Below are 22768 nucleotides of genomic sequence, written 5' to 3' on the forward strand. Positions count from 1 at the left end.
CTCTCTCTTTCTCCTGGACCTGCCAGCATCAACACAAGCTCAGTGATGGAGCAACATTGCCATCTAGTGGTCACAGGAAATAGCGACACCCATCGAAATATATGGAGACAGGACTTGCGATGAAGTCATGCTATATTATCCATGCATTATTTAATCCTAAATTTTACATTAGCACTTAACATATATTGCATTTTCTCCCAGACTGACCTATATTGAAGAAAACTTGCATTTATTAGTGGATATGTTTTTCTCTGTGCATATGGATGTTATAATATGCATGCAGTGCTATGGATCATTTTTATATATAGCAGAACTTCCTTGTTTCCTCAGAGGTTGTACAGATAAATTAGCTGGACACATTTACTTTCTCCTATTATCAGGAATGTGCAAAACCATCAAACTTTGTAGTTTAAATGTTGAGTGCAGAAATGCAGGAGTGAGCAGTATAGTATGTTTGACACTGGTCATATACGCTATGTGCGGCTCTATGTTCTTCTTATATAATGATGATGGCACCTTTTTCACAAGCGGGTTTTTGTCAGCACACAAACCCTAAGTTTAATGTCAAATAGTTATGTTTCCAGAACATTGTCAACTTTTTGCAATATAATTGCCCTCTTTCATCTTGCGCTTCCCTTTTGTTATTCTCTTCACGATATTTCAGTGCGCAAACCATTTGACACCTCTAATGATACAAAAAAACAACAAAGGAAGAGTCTGGATTTCATGGATCAGTTGAGCTTATTCTGTCTCCCCATGACAAAAACACACGCACGCTCGTGCTCTCAGTCGCAAAAACTTTCACATGCATGGATGCTCACACACCAGTTCAAATATAAGCCCTGTGAAACATGGCCTTGTCTGACCTCTTCCTCCTTAACGCCCTGCGGTGTTTGATGAGAAAGAGAAGAAGCGGAGGGGATGGGGAGGGGGGGTATGAGAGTGGCATCACTACTCAGTCACGCTACAGTTCCATAGACAAGGCAGCCAGCTTGATTCACTCTTTTGGTCTAATGCTATAAACACGCAGCACTCTTTCCAGCTATGCCCCTAGCCTGCTGACAGATAGCGCATGAGCGGCTTTAACAAACACTCAGACAGACAGAAGGCCTGTCTTCAGGCTAGACAGACAGGGGCAGAGAAGAACAGACCAAGGCAAGACAGACAGGGCTGGCCATCATGTAAACTGCTGCAATCCACTGTCCCATATAGTGCCCAATGGTGCAGAGGCAACCAGATGGGATATGCGTGTGTCCGACAGATCAACTGTGTTTGTCATTAGGGCTGTGTGATGCTGCTCATGACAGGATGCAGTCATCAGGATGATGATGTGACTGGGTTGCTGTTTGGTGCCTGTGCTGTTGCTGCCACTGGGATTAAACCTAGTGGCACTGCTCCTGTCATGTCTGCTTTGGAACATAACCCTCAGTGAGAAGAGCAGACAGGCAGACACGGTGGTAACTGTACGTCAACAACCCAGAGCCTCCGGGGGTGACGCCCGTCTATATGAGGAGGGCTGTGGCAATTCTGGCATGAGGGATCAGGGCGGAGGGGAGACAAGATTGTTTGGACAAATAGGGATGGCACTACATGGTGGATGTAAGCTGCTGTATTAGGCTCTCACTCTTGCTCTGTCACCCTCTCTGAATCAGATCAGCAGAACGGATGCACTTCTGTCCTGCAGCCTCCCTGCTGGCTTTGTCACAGAAGGGGATTCATGACAGCATTTTTAGTATGCCCATGGCCCCCCATCTCTGTGTCAGAACTACTAGCATCATCTAATTCGTGCTGTTGCATTGCACGCTGTCAGGAGGTGAATGGTGACTCAAGCCACAGTGTCTAATGGGTTCTCCAGACAGATAGGATTATTTGTTCAGTAATTATAATGGCATTAGATTAAACTTTCCTGACACATTTGGTGTACAATCCTTTTTGCAGCTCAGTCACTCTGGATTAATGGCTAAATAAATCTGACTTTATTATAGATAAAGATGAATCCTGTTTATGTTTCCATAACCTGCCACAGTGAGTTGTCTGTGCAGCGTGTGATCTCAGCGTGATCACAGCAGCTTTACTGACACCTGCTGGTGACCAGCCTGTAATCTGCCAAAGGATCTCAACGCTTTCAAGTTAGATCCTTATCACAGTCATCCAATCATGTTTTCTATCTTTTTTCACTTCACTTTAACTAGCTCAGCCTTTAATCTGCATTACGCTCACCCTCTTTTCCTGTTTGCATCTCCTTTTATCTCATATGCAAACAGACATGCACTAAGCAAATTCTTGCTGTTTTGCAAACTAAACCTTACTCTCTTTATATATCTCCCTCTTGCATATTTAACCAAAGGAGGTACTGAAGTGTAGGGAACTTGAATTAAAGCAGGCTTGATTTTGTTTGATAGTCTAAATATGCTTCACTTCTGAAATATTACCTTTTTTCCCGGTTGAGTGCCTGAGCACTGCAGCACTCAGTGGTGTCTACTACCACCTTACAGCCACTAAAACCACTATCTGTCTCATCAAAAGTGGTGGCTGGTTGGCAAGTGGAGCGATGAAAAGTATTAAGAGTTGCTAGCAAGATGTGACCGAGGCAGGGAGTGGAGCTTTACAAGAGAAAGCCTCTCTCTTTTCCTTGCTGCAGCGGCCAGATTCAGCAGTGGCAGCTTGGTGACATCCCTCCCCAGAGGCTTTCCCTGTCAGGACAGAGTCATAGGTCGGGCTTAGGGTGGAGGGTGAAAGGACTGGGCTTGCTATCACCTTCATGAGCACTCACAGAGGGGTACACTAACTCATGGGAGGGAAAGAGGCGCAACAGGGAATGAGCAGGGCGGTCCAAAAGGCTTGACTTTACAGTGAAGGGAGGCTAGAGGAAGTCAACTATTCAGGAATGTAGAATTATTTCAATATGAAGGGGAAGACAGGATAGAGAGCGTGGTACTTAAGCAGAGCTAAAGGTGTTGCCACTCAAATTCTAAATGAAACTACTATGACATTTTACCTGAGGGCAGTCAGCGGGATGTTTGTTTAGCCTCAGGAAAAAACAAAAATATTCATTTCTCTATTGTACCATGGTAACTTTGACATTTATAGAGGTGTCCAGTGAGCAGCATGAGGTGTATTGGCAGATAGAGAGCAGAGGGTGGGGCGGGGGGTTGGCGTGGCTGGTGGTCTGTTGGGCTGGCTGACATCTCTGTCTCCTCCTCTCTCCCGGCAGTTCATGGCATCAAGTGGACTTGCAGCAATGGGAACAGCAGCTCTGGCTTCTCAGTGGAGCAGCTAGTGCAACAGATTCTGGACAGCCACCAAACTAAGCCACCTCCCCGGACTCACAACTGCCTCTGCACAGGCACCCTGGGTAAGGGCTAGTGGGTGGGATGGAGGTCGTTCTCAGGAGAGAACTGGAAAATTCAGCAAGCGAAACAAAAAGGCCATAAAATACTGTGTGTTATGTGGTAGATCCGAGAAGGTGGTTGAGGTCTATTGGTATTGATTTACAGTGAAATTGAGTTTCGGGGTTATTGGTTTGTTATCTTTCTTTACTGATAACTGTGTCAGAGCCATATCTGAAATAGCCCAGCTGTTCTCGAATGCTATGCAAATCAATCAATATGTTCAGCTGTGTGATTTCACTCGAGGCTGTCACTCAGAAAAAGAATGTAGAGCAGTGGTTTACTAATTTCTAAAACAAATTACTCTGGATAACCCCCAGATGCATTCTTATTTCTGATGAATTAAGGTAACAAGCCATGCAAAGCTTCCCATGCACTTCACTCACTGTACAATATACTAAAAAGAAGGGTTAGTATTAACGTCCCCAGGAGAAAATCATCTTTCAGAAACAATAAGTACAAAAACAGATCATCCGTCTCTGTCCCTGCTCCTTGAACAGTAGTGTTGCCCCATTGTTATTATTGTTAATTATTCCATTCAAATCCCCAACCTCTTTTCTTCTGTTTGTCCTTATATAGGTGCAGGGAGCAGCGTGCACCACAAATGCAACAGCGCCAAACACCGCATCATCTCCCCGAAGGTGGATCCCCGCTCAGGGGGCTACAGCAGCGCTCACTCTGAGGTGCAAAACAACGATGTGTCGGAGGGGAAGACCGAGCATAGCGCCCATGGCGGAGGCAAAGGCTCCGGGGGAGGAGGCGGAGGCGGCGGTGCCAGGGAGAAACGCAATGGCAAAGTCCACAAGCCTGTCCTGCTGCACCAGAACAGCACGGAGGTGTCATCCACCAACCAGGTTGAGGTCCCTGACACCACGCAGAACTCCCCCGTCTCCATCAGCAGCGGCCTCAACAGCGATCCAGACATAGCTGACAGCCCTGTGGTGACAGGGATGAGCCACGTGGCTTCTGTCATGTCTGGCCTGTCCCAGAGTGTCTTTATGTCTGAAGTCACTGGAGACCCTGTCTACAGCATGTCTCCCACTGGGGGTCCCAACAGTCACCTGATGGCTGCAGATGCCACCTCACAGGGCTTGGTGCTGTCTGTGACCTCTGATCGTCACAAATTTGCCTTCCCCAGCGGAGGAGTAGGGGAACCTGGCACTCCCGCGGCAGGAGACAGTCTGTCCATGCTGTCTACGGCTGGGGTGTCTGAGGAACTGGTGCTCTCCAGCAGTCTGGACTCTGGAACCATCAAGATCCCAGAGACCAATATGAACTTTGACCCTGACTGCTTCCTGAACAACCCCAAACAGGGCCAGACGTATGGAGGCAGTGCGATGAAGACAGAGGGCAACTCTTCCTCAACTTCGTCTTCCTCTGGTGGCAACAATAGCACCAATGGCAGCCTGCAGCGCTCCCCCACCATGTCAGACAATGGCTACACCTTCAGCTCAGCTTTGGTAAAGAATATCAAGACAGAAGACACATCCTTTGAGCAGCAGCTGGCCAAAGAGAGTGGCTACCAGGTGGGGGCAGTAGTAAACTGTGGCAGCGGGGTGTCTGTGTCATCTGGTGCTGGTTCAGGCCAGGGCAGCCTTACTCTGACCGCAGCAGGCTCCCTGCTTCCTTCTGGTGGGGGTCTGAGTCCCAGCACCACCCTGGAGCAGATGGATTTCAGTGCCATTGATGCCAAACAGGACTACACTTCCAGCGCTACCGCAGTGAGCTATGGTCAGGCCATGTCCAGTCCTCACATGCAACATCAGAATCGTTCACCCAACTTCTTCCTCCAGGATGCCTCTCAGACCAGCCAGGCTCAGCAGGGGAGGCCCAGCATGGGCCAGAAAACACATTTGATGGAGCACAACTCTCATGACTCTGGAGCTTATATGGGGATGCAGGTAGTGAAGACTGACTCCCCTGGCAGCAACGGCCACCTCCATCATCACCACCAGGCCCACCAGACCCAGCACAGGGCCAACTGTAATGGAGGATCGCCCACAGAGGGGCCCGGCCAGGCTGGCTCTCTCCAGCTGCTACAGTACCAGGGGACTTTTCCTGGGCTGGGCACTGAGCATGAAGAGGTGGTGGGTCTAGAGCAGCCAGGCAGTGTGAGTTCAGCTCAGGCTGGAGCCACTGAGAATGGAGCTGAGAATCTGCTCAAGCAAGGAGACCACATTCAGGCCTGTGGGGCAGGAAACGGAGAGGGAGGGGGTGCAGAGCACTACATGCAACAGCCCTCGGATGGTGGCGGAGCAGGAACTGGAGGCGGAGGAGAAGGGGTTGCAATTCATAATGGAAACAGCAACAGTGATGGCAGCAACCGCTCGCAGCAGCAACAGCAGCTGCAGCCTCTCCTCCAGGGCACAAACATGGTCCAGGGACTCTACAACGCTGTGGGAACCCACCAAGGCCTAGGTGGAGCTGCCAGTAATGGTGGAGCCGGAGGGACAGGCATGGAGATCAGTCTGGACCACTTTGACATCTCTTTTGGTAACCAGTTCTCTGACCTCATAAATGATTTCATCTCAGTGGATGGCAGTGGAACCACCATGTCTGCTGGAGGCGCCCTATATGCTCACCAGCTAGTCACATCCCACAGCTCTGATAGTCAGAACACAGCTGGTGGGCCTCCCCAGCAAGGCCAGGAAGATGGAGGTGCCAGGGGCTCTGGCTACAACCCTTCAGAGCTCTGCCTTCAACCCTGCTGCAGCCCCCAGTCTCTGAGTGGAGGAGCAGGAGCAGGGGGAAACACAGGAGAGGCAGGCTCGTTGTCCTACATGAATGTAGCAGAGGTGGTTTCTGCAGCTGTGGCCCAGGGGATGGGGATGCTCCAGGCCACAGGCCGGCTCTTCATGGTCACTGACTACTCACCTGAGTGGTCCTATCCTGAGGTGAGTGACAGGGCTCTTTTATTTTTTTCACAAGCTGTTTGTTTGTTTATATATAATATATAATATCTAACACAGCAGTGCTGAGGGTCACATGAACTCCACTCAACAGATTTAAGAGTCATCCTGAATGTTGAACTAGAGCAAATCCAACAGGTTTTAAACAGGTTATACCACTTATCTAAAGTACTTATTTTGAATAAAAACAAATTTGAATGATTCAATTGAGAACAGAAATGCAAATAGAGGTGAGTTAATAACTTAATTGTCCTCATAAATATCCATTACATTCATTACTTTTTCAGTGCTTTTAATGGAAAGTTCACATACTTTCACCTTTTTCGTTTAAAAGTGGTTTAGATAGATGTGCAGCCAGATTTAAGTTTTTGTTGTTTCCCTTGTGCATGGTCAGTCTCTTCTTGGAGTAGGAGATATAAAACCTTTTTGGAAAATGAAATAGTGATGGAGATCATGTTGAGACTGATCTGCTGGTTCTTTTTTCAGCAAAAATATCCACGTTTGATCCATGTGATCCGAGCGTAAAAATTTTATTTTCAACAGTTTAAGCAATGTTTTGTTTCTTCAATCAGGAAGATGAGCTCCTCATCCAACAAAATGTTTTCATTTGTATGTCCTCCGGTTTGGAGAAGCAGCAGGATCACTGAGCAACTACTGCACTGCTGTGGACGGGGACAGCAACAAAATGTGTTTTAGCCACGTAAAAACTGTTAAAGTGTGTACTATATTAGAATATTTTCACAGAGTTACCATCACACCTTTCCTTTGGCACAACATTTTCTCAACTGTGAACAACACTCTATGTGCAACATCGAGACAAGTCTGCATTTGCAGTGAAGTGGATTCTGTAAAATCACCACCAAATAAGTCTGACAGACATTTGCTGCAAAACACTGCTGTACCCATCATATATTCAGGTAATATAGTGCTAAATACCTACACATAAATGAAACAACTTACCAAACAACCAGTGAAGAAATACTCCAGTTTGCAGTTTCCTCCAGTTTGCACTCTCTCTCTATTTTGGCCTGTTCGTCCTCTATCTGCAAAGGTTCTGCAAGGTAAAGCGATGAAAATATTCCTAAATATAGTGTAAACTTAAAATGAAGGCAACACACTGACTGTGCATAAGTCACTCATAGAAACCCACTTTAAAAAAAACCCAAACTATTCCTTTGAATAGACACAGAGAAAAGTGATGAGGCTGGTGGCAGTGAAGTTTTAACCCCTAAAATATACACACGCAGCCTCGCTGATGCAGAGGCATTTAAAACAATGGGCTGCTGCACACACAGGTTAATCAGTTCTTTACAATCATTTCAGTATCAAATATTCACCCTATGCAGGCTTAAAGGGGGGTGTAAATAGCATTTTGCTTACGAACAGCTGTGGTCATTTTGAATTCACGTCATTTATACTAAAGTGTACTGGTGTCCTCTTACTATCCGGCTCTCCTCATCCAGACGAGAGGAGCTCTGACTCCAGAGTAAATATTAATAAACTCATCTTGGTTGCCGGTTACTGTGTGCTCACAGCCATAAACTTAAGCTCTGACTGGTGGAGCTCTATGGAACTGTGCAGGCTAAAGGTCAGTTTAAGCTCCATATGAAGTAGCTTCTGAGATGTGTTGTCTGACCACCAACAACAGAGTGAAAAGCCAGTTGCCATAGAAAGGGGGGAGACTTGGTACCGTTTAGATGCAGGGAAAACAGTGCACATTTTCAGGCAGCCTCTCCTGCAATGCATTCATTTGGAAAGTGTAACAAATTAAAAACTGGAAGCAGAGTTGGACGTTGGGGGAGGGTCTTTCTGAAGCTATTCAACCATCTGACAGGAACCTCTGATGAAGTATACTGGGCCCTTAAGAGCTGCAGACACTACTGTGAGCCAAACTGTGACCTCTTCTTTATATTGTTTGGATTAAAAATATATTTAATCTATAGTTATACTTACAGTTAATATTCCCTAAAAAGAATACAGTTGTACAGAATACATAATCAGATTAGGCAGTGAAGAGCAGCACCCTCTTTAGTGAAAATGCAAATACAACCTTATCTATCATGAAACCTCAGATCTCTAGTGAGGAAACTAAATGTGATTTAGTTAGTGCATTAATAATTTACAAAGCTTTTTGTTAGATGATCATAATTATGGGAAGCACGATTAATTTCATCTTCATTTTTAATGTGCTCTTACATAAATGTACATAAATTCAGGACACAGCATTCGCAAATTAGTGGAGAGATCCACAAATTGGAAAGACTGACTTGAATTTGTTTTTCTGCTATAAATGTACCTGTCAACACGTCGCCTCGCTCTGGGCCGTCCCACCACCCTCCCCACTGTCCAAGGGGGCACACAGTTGTAAAATCACCAATCAGCAACCACTTACTTTAAAGCATCAGAGCAACAAGGATTAAGCTAACTAGCTCCTGCAGGAAGTCAGTGCCGACGGCTCGGCGGTCACAATCAGATACCTGGTGGGAAGTGTGAACATCCCTGCATCTAAGTTCAGCACTTAGTTTATTTCTGTATCACTTGAAGGATGTGTACAGCTCGCTTCCACATTATGCCTCACTTGTGATCTCAAGAGCAAATACTGACAAGTGAGACAATTGGTAGGAGAGAGTGATTATGAGAAAGGATGGCAGAGATATAAATGCAGTCATTGAGCTTCTTGAGTACAGATTTGTCCTGCTGGCTCACATCGCTTTTCGCTCTGTGTGATACACTAACATCATTGACTTTGATTGATGTTGCTCTTCATTAAGTACCGGTAAGCCCCGTCCCATATGGTGAGATACTTGCACAAACTTTAAGCTGTTTTGGCAGGTAGGCTACAGCAACCATTTAATCTTTTTCTTCTTCTTCCTCTCCTTCTTTTATGACTTGTTTTTATGACTTCTCTTACAGCTGATGTTCCACGTAGGACCACCTGCCTTACCTGAGTGGAACGTAGTAAACACATTAAATAGGCGATTACGCCTGCCGTAGATGTTACCGCCAACCTGTTTTTGTTTGTTTAGAAAGCGTAAAGATAAAGGAGATTTACAGGGAAATATTTAAAGAGGAGGACAGCGGGAGAGTACGGTAAAATATGGGAGAATCCCATGAAAAACTGGAGGGTTGACAGGTCCTGCTATAAAAACCAACATCATCGGAACCTAGGAGTGACTGAGGACAGGCGTCAAGGACACACAAGAGAATAATTATCAGAATTAAAGTGGATTCATTTTTAGGTCAAGATTGGAAAAGCTTTTACAGTCATGACTGCAGTGAGAAGCGCTTTCCATTGTTGTGGAGCCAAGACAGAGTGGTTTCATTACCAGATGAGCTCAGCGTTAGTGCTGAGGGCTCAGCAGGGTCCTGGTCTGCAAGTCCTTTAGTAGCCAGGCTTTTGAATTTGATAAATATACCACTAGTCTCAGGGAGTAGTAGTAGTAGAGGAAATGCATTAGCATAATGGCGTGCTGTTGTTTCTTAGAATAAATCTGTCTAAACAATAGCATCCAGCACCACCTCAATTATAATATTAATAATATGCTATTGAAATATTTTACCAACTATATGTAGACCTCTTAATATGTTGTGCATCAAATTCCCCTTTTTCACCTCCCTCTAGTAATTCTCAATCTTGTCATTATTAGTTATGTAGTCAGCAGCAATACCCTCCTACAACCTCTGGAGGGCAGCACATTTTAAGCAATGTCAGTGAGCGTTGAGCATTTTATGAGTGTAGTTGAAATGATGTTGGTTATCCACATGATGGCAGCAGAGATCAGTATGAGGAGTTGTTTTAGTTTCCTTGGTGTCATTCTTATCTTTGTGCACTAGATGGCAGAGTACAGCAAATGATGTAATCAGGGATCTTTAAACCTGACATGGCAGGTTATGAGTTTGTTTTATGCATTTGTCCTGTTTTTTCAGGGGGGAGTTAAGGTGCTGATCACTGGGCCCTGGCAAGAGGCCAGCTCAAACTACAGCTGCTTGTTTGACCAGATCTCTGTTCCGGCCTCGCTCATCCAACCAGGGGTGCTGCGCTGCTATTGCCCAGGTGAGATAGGACAGTGCTCACACACCTACATCAAAGAAGAGAAGAGAATTACTATCATAAAAAAAAAAACCTTCACATTTCAGGATGGGGCTAGTGATGGTTATGGTACTTAGTTTTGTGTTTATCAATGAAAAGTTATAACATATATAATTAGCTTTCATTCATTTGTTTGAAGTATGAGCCTTAAGTTTCACGATATGCAGACGTCAGAAAGATTTTTTGTGCATTCCTTATTCCTTCAATTTTTAGGAGAAGCAAATGCTTTTTTAAAATTATTCCCAACATTTAGATGTTAAAGGACTAAAAGAACAAAGCTTATCTGAACTGATGTTTAGTCCTGTATCAACAGCTGCTGTAAGAATCAAATCAAACAGTGAAAAATTCATTTAATCAAATAAAGTAGAGATGTGGCAGGTTGAGTCTCTGTGCAGTAGATCAAACACTGTACTTAACTGTACCAACCATGTGCAATTTTTCATTTTTTTTTCAATATTTCCATTGTTAATATATTTTTTATAGTGTTTTGTATAAAATCTACATATATTGTCAACTTCTTCTATTTTCTATTTTCTATTGCCTTTGCTATTGCTATTTCTATTGCTGCTCACTGTAACACCCAAATTTCCCCAGCTGGGGATTAATAAAGTTTATCTTGTCTTACATCATGTGAGTTAATAACATTTAAAATTCTAATGTTGTCATGTAATTTAAGCCTGAAATCATGTTTTTTGTTTACACTGCAAAAACTGAGTCAGATACTAATAAATCTGAACACCTAATTGTGACATGATATGAGTGCATACTTTATGGTACTGAATTCTCCTCCTCCTCCTCCTCTTCCTCTCCAGCTCATGATACAGGTCTGGTGACGCTACAGGTGGCTGTCAGTAACCAGATCATCTCCAACTCGGTGGTGTTTGAGTACAAGGCCCGCGCTCTTCCTTCACTGCCATCATCTCAGCACGACTGGCTCTCGCTGGATGGTAGGTCTCCCCTCAGTCTGACGTTAGCTGTGGTCCCCTGACTCTTTCTATCTGCCCTCTCTCATTTTTTTTCTCTCTTTTCTTACTACATCATTATTTTACTCCTAATATTTCAATCTGGCTCTCCAAATCTCCTGTGGCCTTATTCATTTTGTTAATTTTGATGAATGATCTGCTGGATCGTCATGATAAATCATCTCTCTAGCATGCATTCGCTTTCCCTGCAAAGGTTAAATGCAGCAAAAGATCAATTGTGACCTCACTTTTCTAGTAAAAACATTTTATATATATTTTTGTGCTATTAGATATGAAATTTAATTCATGCATCATATGTTTATTGCTGTTTTTAAACATCTCAACATCTGCAACAATATTCACCTTAAGTTTTTATTTTCATTTTTGTTATTGTTTGTCTCCTCAAGGGAGGGCAGATCGGTTGTGTAAGTCTGTATATATACAATTAAGAAGGACAGGAGTATACAGTTAGAACAATAAGAAGAAGATAATGAGTGGGAAATAAAACGTGTGTGACAAAACATAATAAATGTCAAATGTCAATGTAAAACAGGAATATCCTTGACACAGCATGTGTGGAGACTAAGTGTAAGTAGGAACCTTTAGAGGCTTGTTGGAGAGTTGTTGGAAAGCACCTTTTGTGGGCTGGACAGTAATTCAATATTCTTATTTGTCAGCTTTTAATGGTATTGTATTGTTATGACTGATACAGTATTGTTGTTTTACAAAACTCTTTTGTCCAAATGAATGAATGAGAGCTAACAATTAAAGCTAACTTAATTGAAGTTTTTGTTACAAATGTGAGTTGAGCTTGCAGTAGAACACAGTTCAGTGAAATGAATGAATATCAATCTGAATTATTGTCGTTATTGTTATGGTACTATAACACATTTGATGTTACGTAACTCTGCTATATTCTTAAATATATAAATATCTGAGAAATATTCTTATTGATGCTGTGATATTGATTTCTATCATACCACCAAGCTCCACTAAGAGAAACTGATGTGAGAGTTAACATTGTTGTGTTCAGTTATTTTCACTTTTACTTTGCAATTTAAAGCTTTATTTTAAGGTCAGTTCAGTGAAAGAAACCCTTGTTGTCTCGTCTTGTCTATGTTACAATCAGCCAATAGGAGAGATATTGTGTATACAGCAGTGCAAATGCACAATGGCAAATTTGGGCTGTTTTTTATGAGTATTTGCAAATTGTGTCAAGATTGCTTTGTGTGATTCCCTTAAACGGAAAAGGTTTTTGTAGATCAGCAGTCTTGAGGTCTTCTACATATAACAATAGGTGCTGCAGGCTTGGCAAATTTCCATTCTGTTTAAATTCAAATCAAGCCTGTGAGTCAGAAGACCTACTGAAGACATGTTCACCAGAATGTAATGAGCGTGTGAGTCGTCGTATGTTTGTGTATGTGTGTGTGTGCGTGCTGCTGGGGAGGCACTGCTGCAGTGCTCGAGCATTGACAGGATAAAGTAGGGCACGGCGAAGCACAGGCTCACAGGACAGCTGCATTGCAGACGGCCCTTGAGGGAGTGGGAGTGAGTAATCGAGAGCTGGCGGCTCCCATACACGGCAGTACCGGTGGATCCCTCCGCCATTCATACCCTACTGCCTCACTGGCCCATTCACAGAACCAGTTAAGGAGGAGCTGACTGTCTCAGGGAGAACACAGCCCATCCTATTACCTTACTTATATTAACCCCTTGCCTGCCATCTCTCGCTGTTTTGTTTCATGCACCCTTCTATTTGAGGATGACAGTATCATGATTGCATTGGGATTTTCGCTGTCACAGTTTGGCAGGATTTCAGCTTGACTTTTCTCGGTTGCATCCAGCTGCTGATAAATCACTTGTCTCTACAGTTATTAGAGAAGTCAAGTTTATTTATGTAACCCAGAATCACAAATACCATCAGCCTCAAGGGGCTTTGCAGTCTGTACAGAATACCCTCATCCTTAGACCCTTGGGATAATTGATGCCATGTATAGAGAATAGATCAGCAAAAAACATGATGTGTACAAATGGCAAAAATACTGATATACAGTATGTAGATTGTTAAAATAAAAGGACAAGTATGGAGCTCCAGGTGTCACCAGATAGGTAGGACCTGAGCCACATGACCTCCTCTCAACCATGCAGACCTGGAACGAGGACAGGCCACACAAACACAGGAGAGGCAGCACAGTACTCTCACACATACGAGAGTCAGACAAACACACAGAGGGCGTGAGAGACATGATGGCATGCCAACGAGGGAGCAAGGGGGAGAAGAGGAGAGGCTGAATCTCCTGTGGGACGATGATCTCGATCCAAACGTCTGGATGAGGCCAGTGAGGAGAGAGAGAGGTTCCCGGAAGGGGAAGAAAACTAGAGATAAAGAGAGAGACACACAGTTTGGCAGCTTGTGGGGAAAAAGAAACAAAACCAACAAAAGGTTAAAATTAGTCAGTGATAATGAGAAGTTTACAGTTTGCTGATTTCTCATCGGCAGGATAAATATGGACCATAAATACTAAATTTATTAGATGAATTGAGGCCGAGTGTGAGGATAACGGTAACAGGGACAAGGCCTGAGGTATCAGAGGATGAGCACTAATTGAAAGTTGGGTTTTTAGTTTAGATGTAAAAGGCCTCAACAGAGTCAGACTGTCTGTTATCAACAGGGAGGCTATTCCAGAGGAAAGGGGTCCAATAGGAAAAGGCCCTGCAGCCTGCTGACTGGCTGGGAGCTCTGTACTCTGAGAGAACAGAGCAGGGAATGGGATGTAAGGTGTAATGAGATCAGACAGATATGAAGGGGTGAGGCCATAGACAGAGGCCGTACAAAAAGACATTTGCAGTGTTTTCAAAGCAGCAGAAAATAAGTTGGCAAATCACATGATGCTGAGATTGTAGGACACTTCAGCAGAGTGTGACATCCACAGTGAACGCCTGTGTGCTTTGTTCCATGCCTGTGCGTACAAATGCTCTAACAAGTCAAGCTTCTGTGGCACCGGGTGAGTTTCTGTGTGTTTAGCCAGAAGGAGCGGAAAGGTTCTGAAACGTGCCGATAACACGTTGATGATGGATTGTCCCTAAAAGACACGAGTGCGTCCATCACACGCTTAAGGCAAAAGCGTGTGTGACCCGCAGCTTCAGGACCACCGCACCGTGGACGGCGACTGCGCCGCAGAGCGCACTTTAAACTCCATGTGGGCTACCAACACATGTGGGGGTGCTTACCCCTCGTCATCACTTAAAAATTCAGCTCCCATTGTGATATCTAGACCATGTAACTTATTTCAGAAGTAGGGCAGGGTAATCACTTGGGCATGTGTACTTATCACATCGATGATGTCCACAGTGCTGAAGCGCTGCACATCTCGCAGAATAATGACAGCGAGCCTTTTAGTTTCCCACTTCTCAAAACACTGATGTGACAAGATTCGTGACTGCACAAACTCACGCCACTTAACTCCTGCGGTCAGTCACCTGATCTATAGGCTGCTGGCAGCACGTGCCAGACGCATTTTTACGTGTTTATTTGTCTAAGTCCGCAGCGGTGTGCTGCACGGCTTTTGCGAGTTCGTTCTCCCACGGAAGACTCGCTGTGCTATGATGTGCTAATGGCACAGCTGCCTGCCTGCCTTGATTTGTCATAATGCAGAGTGGGGGAAGGGGCGCTTTTCTCTGCAGCACTGCAGGTACGGAGCCATGGGCAGGACAGAAAAAGCTGTCGGAGCCGCAGAGCCACTCATCGCCCGCCCCAATAAAAACCCCGAGCTCAGATCCCACGACCCGAGCCGGGAGAGGTTCGCCGGGGGCTGGCAAATTACAGCCCCGCATAGCTGCATGCTGGCTGTTGGTGTTGAAGGGAGCGCATTGACAGTACTGACTCTGAGCCCAACTACACCGGCGTGACAAACGGCAGACCGTGTACACACAATGCAGGAGCGGAGGAGTGGGCGTGTTTGGGTAAACATGGTAAACTACCGCAAACAGAGCAAGATTTAGTAGAGACGGCTGCCGGGCTGCGAGAAGACGAATCCAGTCGTCTTTCCGCTGAACCGACTTTCTCCAGAGTGGGAAAGACTCCGTGCAGGCGCACAGAGAACCGAATTAACGCGCATAGGCGTCGAGCAGAGCACATCTATTAGACCAACAGCGCTTATTGTTATTATAACAGGCCAAATAACAGCTAATCACAAGAGACGGGCGAGCTTTGAGGAGCAGGACCACGGCTCGAGGAGCACGCGGCAAAACGGGGAATTAGGGCGTCTGTTTACCGGCGGCACGTGCGCACAACGTCTCCCGGCAGCGGTATTTTGTCATTTTACTGCAGGCTGGGAGAGCAGCGACTACTAGAAAACACAAGGAAAGTGTGCATGTGTGTGAGGTGAAACAAGTGGAGACGAGGAGGAGGAGGGGGCTAATAGAGGAAGAAGAGTAGCGAGTGGTCTTCCTCTCTCTCTCTCTCTCTCTCCCTCTCTCTCTCCTCACGTCGCTCTCTTCCCTCACTTTGTTCTATTGTTGACGAGTGCTCTGTTGAGATTGAGATTCAGTCCACACCGAGGATTTATATTTTTGTTGTTTCTGCGCGTAACACCTCGCAGTAGCCTGACCGTCAGACTGTGGGGGCAAAACTGCAGTTTGAGTGAGATGCAGCTTTGGTTGGACTTCTTTGGGTCAGGATGCCACTGAGTGAAACCTGCATTTCCTGAAAGACAAAAGAGGCAGGATTTTCTTTTTGTTGGGGGGGGGCTTTGAGGTCGACTCTACCGATGGAAAATAAGATAGAAGGTTAGAAGTGTTAAGTTCAACCTATGGCTGTGGTGCTGTGCTTGTGTTTGTGTTGTGTTTCTTGTATGTCCTGTGCGTTTCTCGTGCGTGCCAGAAGAAGTTGGGCTGACACGTTTTCCTCGTACACCCCGCATGCTGACTTGCCGTGTCTTGCTGTGGTCCCGCTGTGTCTGTGCTGTGGCGGACTTTGACAGAAATCGCCTGTTTGGACCACATGCTTCCTCCAACTGTTTCATGTGACTCTGCCTCATTGCAGAGCGCCGGAGAGTTGACGTTGATAGTAGCCAACTCCTGACTCACGACTAGTGCTTGGACACATTAAAGACACCTCGAGACGCCTTCAGGGACAGAAACATTGTTTTCCTGGCGTTTTGAACAGCAAAGGAAGTTAACTTTTTTTCCAAGGCTTGGTACTTTTGGCAAAAGCTGGCTTCCACATTTCAAAGATCCATGACTCCTTCTTGGTAGTTTTAGTCCGTCTTGGCGTGCTGAACCGTTGGCTGTTAGATATCCAGCTGCAGGTGTTGTTTCACGTGTTGTTCAAAGTCTGGTAGTTGCTGTAGCGCATTGGAGGCTTGTCGCATCCCGGTGCTGCTCGGGTTTTCGGGTCCAGCATGTCGTCGGTGGTCGCTGTTGTTTCATAGTTCAGGTTGCGTTCAGGGCTGACCTTACCGACAGCGTGGACCGAGCTGGACAATTTAAATGGTGCGAAAATAAAATCCACGCGTTGCCACGGTGGTTCATGGTCAGGGCTGCCGCTCAGCGTTTCAGCACCACAGATCTGTGAACAGCGACTTCACCTTCCAACTCGACTTCGTCTTCCAACTTAGCTTTGGGTTGAGCACTTTTTCTACAATTTAACGTGAGAGAAATCCAGATATACATTTATCTACCTGTTGCTCGCTTGTGAAGTTCTGAGTTTATTGAAGGCACAGATCGAGATGCACTTCCCTTATTTGAGCGCCTTCAAAGACCTGTTAACGATACAACAGAGCAAAGTCGCAATGTCTTGTAGAATATGCTTTGTAAAAGTTGCTCTGCATAGTTTGAATGCTTGCGTGCATTCAGTGTAATAATGCCAAGAAACGCTCGTTTGTGGCCACTTTAATGCAGAGTGCTTTCTTAGCATAGTTGTCAGCAGTAGGAACAGTTTGTATCTGGGTTTAACTGCGGAAAAAAACACGTGTTTTTTGTACTAGTGGTAGTAGTGTTAGTAGCGCTTGTAGTGCTTGTGTTGCAGAAGCAGGAGTAGAAATATTAATATTGATAATATCACTTTAGCAATGCTTTTGCTCCCTTAGCAATAGCAGTCCATATTTGGATACATATAGGGGCATGGATGTACTGTATATGTGTATTATATGACCAATATGTCAACTATTTGTAACGTCCTGGGACATTAAAGGCTATTGGTATGTAATATTAGTTGTGGGAATGCTGTTAGTAATACAAGCAGTTACATCATTGTAGCAGATAGAGTGCTGCTGTTACTAACAAAAATAACAGCACTGTTATTAGTTAATGCAATTTTAGAGGCCACTGTGTTTCTGTAGTTGTACCAGTAGTAGTAATATCAAGAGCAATAGCAATAGTAGTAGTACTAGTAACAGCAGCAGTGACGTGGGAATGCTTACATCCAAAGGTGATGGATCACCCCACACAAGAGGTTTTAAAGCGATAGGTACCTGTGAAGAGAAACAGTCATTTGGATGGAGCTCATCATTTCTGCCTGTTAATGCACCTCAGATCAAGCTCATCGCCTCATTTAAGATGGCCTTAGTGTTGTTGACTTCTGTCACACTTTTTTTTTTACAGTAGTGGCACTTTTTGATTAAGCATTTTAGTTCAGGATGTTGCAAACCGTTTTAAGTCCAATACATGGTGGGTAGACAGAAGAAGAGTAAAACCTTGTCTGTGTAATGCAATCCAATAAAACAGTCATGCAATAAATTCTGCCTCAGTGAAGCCTACAGTAGCACATGTCATTTGTGGTGGGACTGTCAAAGAGGTGTCAAGTAAATCCTTTGGTAGATTTTAAAGCTAAAGTGTTGGTTTGCATTAGGTTACATTATGTTATGCATCAATATATCTACGCTGTAATGTGAAATGTGCATTATACCGTCCACATCTGCACTAACAGGCTCCAGTCTGCTTATAAACCACAATGGCATAATGCATTTTTCTGTATTCCTACTTGATTGTACTGTGTATTAATAACTACAATCCAGGGAAAGTGCTTTATGTTGTGTTGTAAGTGTAGTTTTCCTTTTGTTGGCCTGTCTGCTAATGCCTGTTCATGCTGTGCAGCTGTACCCATCTGAGTTGCCATAAGGCCAGATTGAAATAGAGAGGCTAATATAAATAGTCTCAAACCAAGCATGCATTATATCACACTCAAGATCAAGTGGCCCTGAGTCTCAAGTCTCTATCTCTGCTCACTCTCCTGTCTGTCTGAGCTTGTAAATCATGATTGTTGCTACTGTACATTATGCCACAGACAGAAATCCAGTATGTGACAAAAGCCTGAAATGTGACTTAATATTGCAAAAGATTAAGAGACAAATCTGGCAGAGAATCCTGTGAATGCATTTAGCCTAGCTGTGTTGTCTTACTATTAATGGAAAGCTGTGGAGACATCTTGTCCCTTGGGCCTCTGTGTTTTATATCAGATTGATTCATCTTTGAAATTATTTCTTCGCTCATTTCTCATTTGCAGTCCCGTCTGCGGCTGATGTGTCAGGCAGTATATAGTTGTTTATGCAAATATAAAGCTAATGATATGTACTTGTTACCGTATCAATTGAACATCTATACAGAATCAAACTACCCTGTTCTCCAAGACAAAAAGCCAATACTGTACCTCTCTATTAGTGTGATAGCGGATGACAGTAAATCCCCAAGGTGTGCACTCTTGGCATTTTACCTTCAATGTGACACAATATTCAGCATTCAGACTGGACTCATATTGACCTATATAGCTGGACATATGCCAGTAGGTTAAGAGCTGCTTCACCTTTGTGGCAAAACAGAAAAACATCATTCAAGCATTGTGACCTTTGTTTGCAGTTGTTAAACTTCTGTATACGGTTCTTTGTGGCAGCAGTGCTGAAACAGAACCATCTGATGGCTCTAATATTGCATTTTCCACATGTTGCTTGCAATTTGTTGATATACCTCAAGAGAAGTATTCCAGCGGTGCAGGCATCTGGCTGGCTTAACTTGTGTTTCTAGTCTTGAAGTCGAAATGTCGACATCAAAGCTGATTGCTTTGTGTGTGAGGGATTTCTGCTGTTGTGTACAGGTTGCAGTTTGTTGCACGCGAGACCAGTAAAGCTATAAGAACATTTGCTGACAGGGTGATTTTTGGATGGAGTATAAAACATGGTCCATCACCTGACAGAGAGAAGACAGTAAACGTGTCTTACAGTACTGAAAAGGAAAACTAAGTCTGTGTGAATCTGTAGTGATCATTTTATCTTGCTTTGTTTCTGTGTGGAGTCTGAATGCCCCCCCGAGTCTGAGGGGTTTCCTCCAGGTAATCCATTTTCCTACAACAGTCCAAAAACATACAGATTAGATTTGCATAGGTGTGAATGTGAATTCATTTGTTTGTTTGTGAGTGTTTGCCTCATGATGGATTGACAACCTGTCGAGAGTGTACCCTGCCTCCCACCCCGTCCCCCCCATGACCCTGAACAGGATAAGTCATGCAGCAGATGGATGGATAGATGGCATCCTTAAATAGATTTGATGCCATGCTAACAGATTGTACGAAAAAAAGATCTCTCTATTACATCTTATTCATTATCCTTTGTGCATTTTTAAATCCTGTTATCGCTTTGTTAACAAGAATAAAACGGAAGAAAAAATAATAGGCAGAACTAAACCACAACCACTCATTATGCTATGTCAAAGTAAAGTCTGCCTTTAATCAGCGGACAGCGTGTGTTCCAGCTGCGAGGGCTGCTGCCAGATGGCCTGGCCCCTTCCCCTGCACAGTCACAAATACCAGCCCCTGTCAGTCAGCTCACACAGGGACCCAGAGGGAGGCTGCCCTCCGGTCTTTCTGCTGGGTTACATGTGAGAAGTTGACTGACTGCAGAGAGATAATGAGGTCCAGCACTAAACTTGATTGGCATGAACACAACCAGAGGTTCAGAAGTGAGGATTAAAGATGTCCTCCTACACTCTATCAGAAGTTCGCTATATTAATAACCCGACTGCTGCCTTCTCATCTCACTTCACCCTTGTCCTTTCTTTACCTGTAATCTCTCCTGCTGTCTCCTTCCTCCCTTCAGCCTGTTCTCACTCCCACTGTGCTCCACTGAGTGTCAATAAACAGCCCCGTCCTTCCTTTCCTTATCCATCTGTATATCAACCTGTCTCACGAGGAGCTGCTGCCATGTCCCAGAGATGGGACAGATCACACGGGGCAGGGCTGTGATGCTGTGTTGCTTTAAAGCCAGTGCACAAATTACAGGTCTCTTCTTATTAGCTTCTCTCAAAGGACACTCGTGTCCTCTGAGAGAAGCTTTTAAGAAGCAACAGCACACAGTGACACGTAGCAGTCATCACACGCTAAGGAACAGTACTGACTTCCCACTCTAGACGTGTGACTTTCGCCGTGGAGCCCAGCTTCTTAATCTGCATGACGGGACCAGGTCATGGGCCAGTGTCTGGTGGGTCCCACGATGACAACACCAGTAATTTATTCTAATGAGCGTTGGTCCCAAGGCTGGAGACAAAATTACTCATTTGGCTTATTGGTACTAAAAGTTCAAGACCTCTTGTCACAGAGTATTACATGGGTGTTTTTTCACATTCTTGATGTGTAGTGCTCCCTTTTCAGCCAAGGCAAGTGTCACTCATTTAAAAGCCCCAGAGCGGGGTATTTTCCCATCCTCTCCAGGCTTCTGTCCCAGAGGTGAGAGGTTTTCCTCTCACTTTTAAGGAGAGACAAGTCAGGTCATCATTTAGCAACACAGTCACTGTAATTTCCAAAAGCGCACTCCAATTGTTATGTAACAGACTGTGCCGAAACTCACTCTTAACTCTCTTAGCTGTTCTCATTAAAACAACTCTCAATAGATAGCACTTAACACTCCACAGTATTACCCACAACAGAGATGAGTTCAGGTGGATAGAAGTGCGAGAGAATTGATGGAGTATGAAAATCAGCGTGGTTTTTGTTCACGACTGTGAATTGAATGTGAATTCTCTCTCTTTTTGTGTTTTTTATATCTAAATTGGATGGGGAAAGTTAGCAAGGGTCGAAGTTCTGCAGGGGAATAAGTCACTAAGAGCAAAAGGAAGATAATAATGTGTGTGTAATACATCTCCACGAGCAAGGGAGCTGGACCCATCTGCAGAAATGTAGCCTGTCTTTGGAAGAGATATTTGTCTGAAGACAGCTGTGAGTTTACAGTTGAATTGACAAAAAATCAACTTTCATTCATGAGCTCTTAATATAATGAGTGGCACTCTGCCTCATTTTTGTGCCCACCTGCTTTTTAAGATAGCATGTCACAGTCTGCCCTAAATGTGTGAGAGTGACCACGTCTGCTGCCACACACCGTCACAAGGGAGTAAACCGGAGAGTGGGAGGGCGTTAACGGCGTCACCGTGTTGTTACAGTTCTGTTTGGCTGCTCACCTTCCATTTCTCCTCCCTCTCCCCTCCCACTCTCTACCCCCATCCTCCCTCTGCAGTGGACGTGCATCGCATTTGGAGCAGCAGGCAGCAGGTGGAGATGACATCATCTGCACTGCAGCACACTGCAGCACTGGGTCTGAACAAAGACATGTCAGCCTACCGCTAACTACCCCCCCCCCCCTCTCCATCTCTCTGTCTACGTCTCTCCCCCCCATTGTCAGCCAGAGGGAGAGGGAGAGCATCGCCTTGTACCAAGGCAGGTTGTAGTGCTGTGACCTATCTCAACCCTCTGACTCCCCTCCTGACACGAGTGCTCACTCTTGAACAGGCTCTCAACTCTTCACCTCACCCGTTTCCGCAAGTCACAGTGGTGATAGGTAAAGAAGGATCCCACATAGAAGGAAGCATGACCAACATGCCTGCTGGATGCGAGAGTGATCTGCTGATCTGACAGCAGGCCCATGTAGGCAGTCTATAGCAAGCTCTGGGATCGAAGCAGAGACCTCAGTGTTGTCCTCCAAGTCCATTATTCATAGTGCAGCATGTTGTCACCGAGAGCAGTAATTTACCGGCCGGTGACATTATGTTTTTCTGTCCAATGATAGCTGTTACTTGACCTCTTTTACAGTGGCTTATAGGAAGTCCGACTGTGACATTAGCTCTCCACGGAGCCCTGAGCCATGACTGCCAAGATACTGTAAAGCGCAAATGTCACCAGGTCGTGCTTTGAAGGCTCCCCACTTAGAGTCATTAGGTCCCTCCCAACAGTGTCAACACTGAGAGAGGAGAGTAGGCCAAGTACACAAAGGCACAGGAAAGAAGATTTATGGACTCTATTTTGTCATTGTTTGCCTTTTTCTCTCCATTTTTTTTTTTTTTTGCTGGAGTACTGAGTCCTTCTCCTCCCCTTCATCAATAAGCCAATAGCACACAGGCAGACCATACACACACAGCCATGTTCCTGTCGCCTAGTTACCG

At 44.8% G+C, this 22768-nt stretch overlaps 1 protein-coding gene across 1 annotated transcript in view; it reads left to right on the top strand.

The window, feature by feature from the left end:
* camta1a (calmodulin binding transcription activator 1a) overlaps nucleotides 1-22768 on the top strand; it is a 272264-nt gene that overhangs the window by 238412 nt on the left and 11084 nt on the right. The window contains exons 8-11 of the mRNA XM_041945876.1: nucleotides 3215-3355; nucleotides 3969-6283; nucleotides 10226-10352; nucleotides 11201-11335. Coding sequence (XP_041801810.1) covers nucleotides 3215-3355; nucleotides 3969-6283; nucleotides 10226-10352; nucleotides 11201-11335 — 2718 coding nt within the window. The remainder of the gene's footprint in view (nucleotides 1-3214; nucleotides 3356-3968; nucleotides 6284-10225; nucleotides 10353-11200; nucleotides 11336-22768) is intronic.

The sequence above is a fragment of the Chelmon rostratus genome, chromosome 10 (assembly GCF_017976325.1).
Source record: "Chelmon rostratus isolate fCheRos1 chromosome 10, fCheRos1.pri, whole genome shotgun sequence".
Taxonomy (NCBI): Eukaryota; Metazoa; Chordata; class Actinopteri; order Chaetodontiformes; family Chaetodontidae; genus Chelmon; species Chelmon rostratus.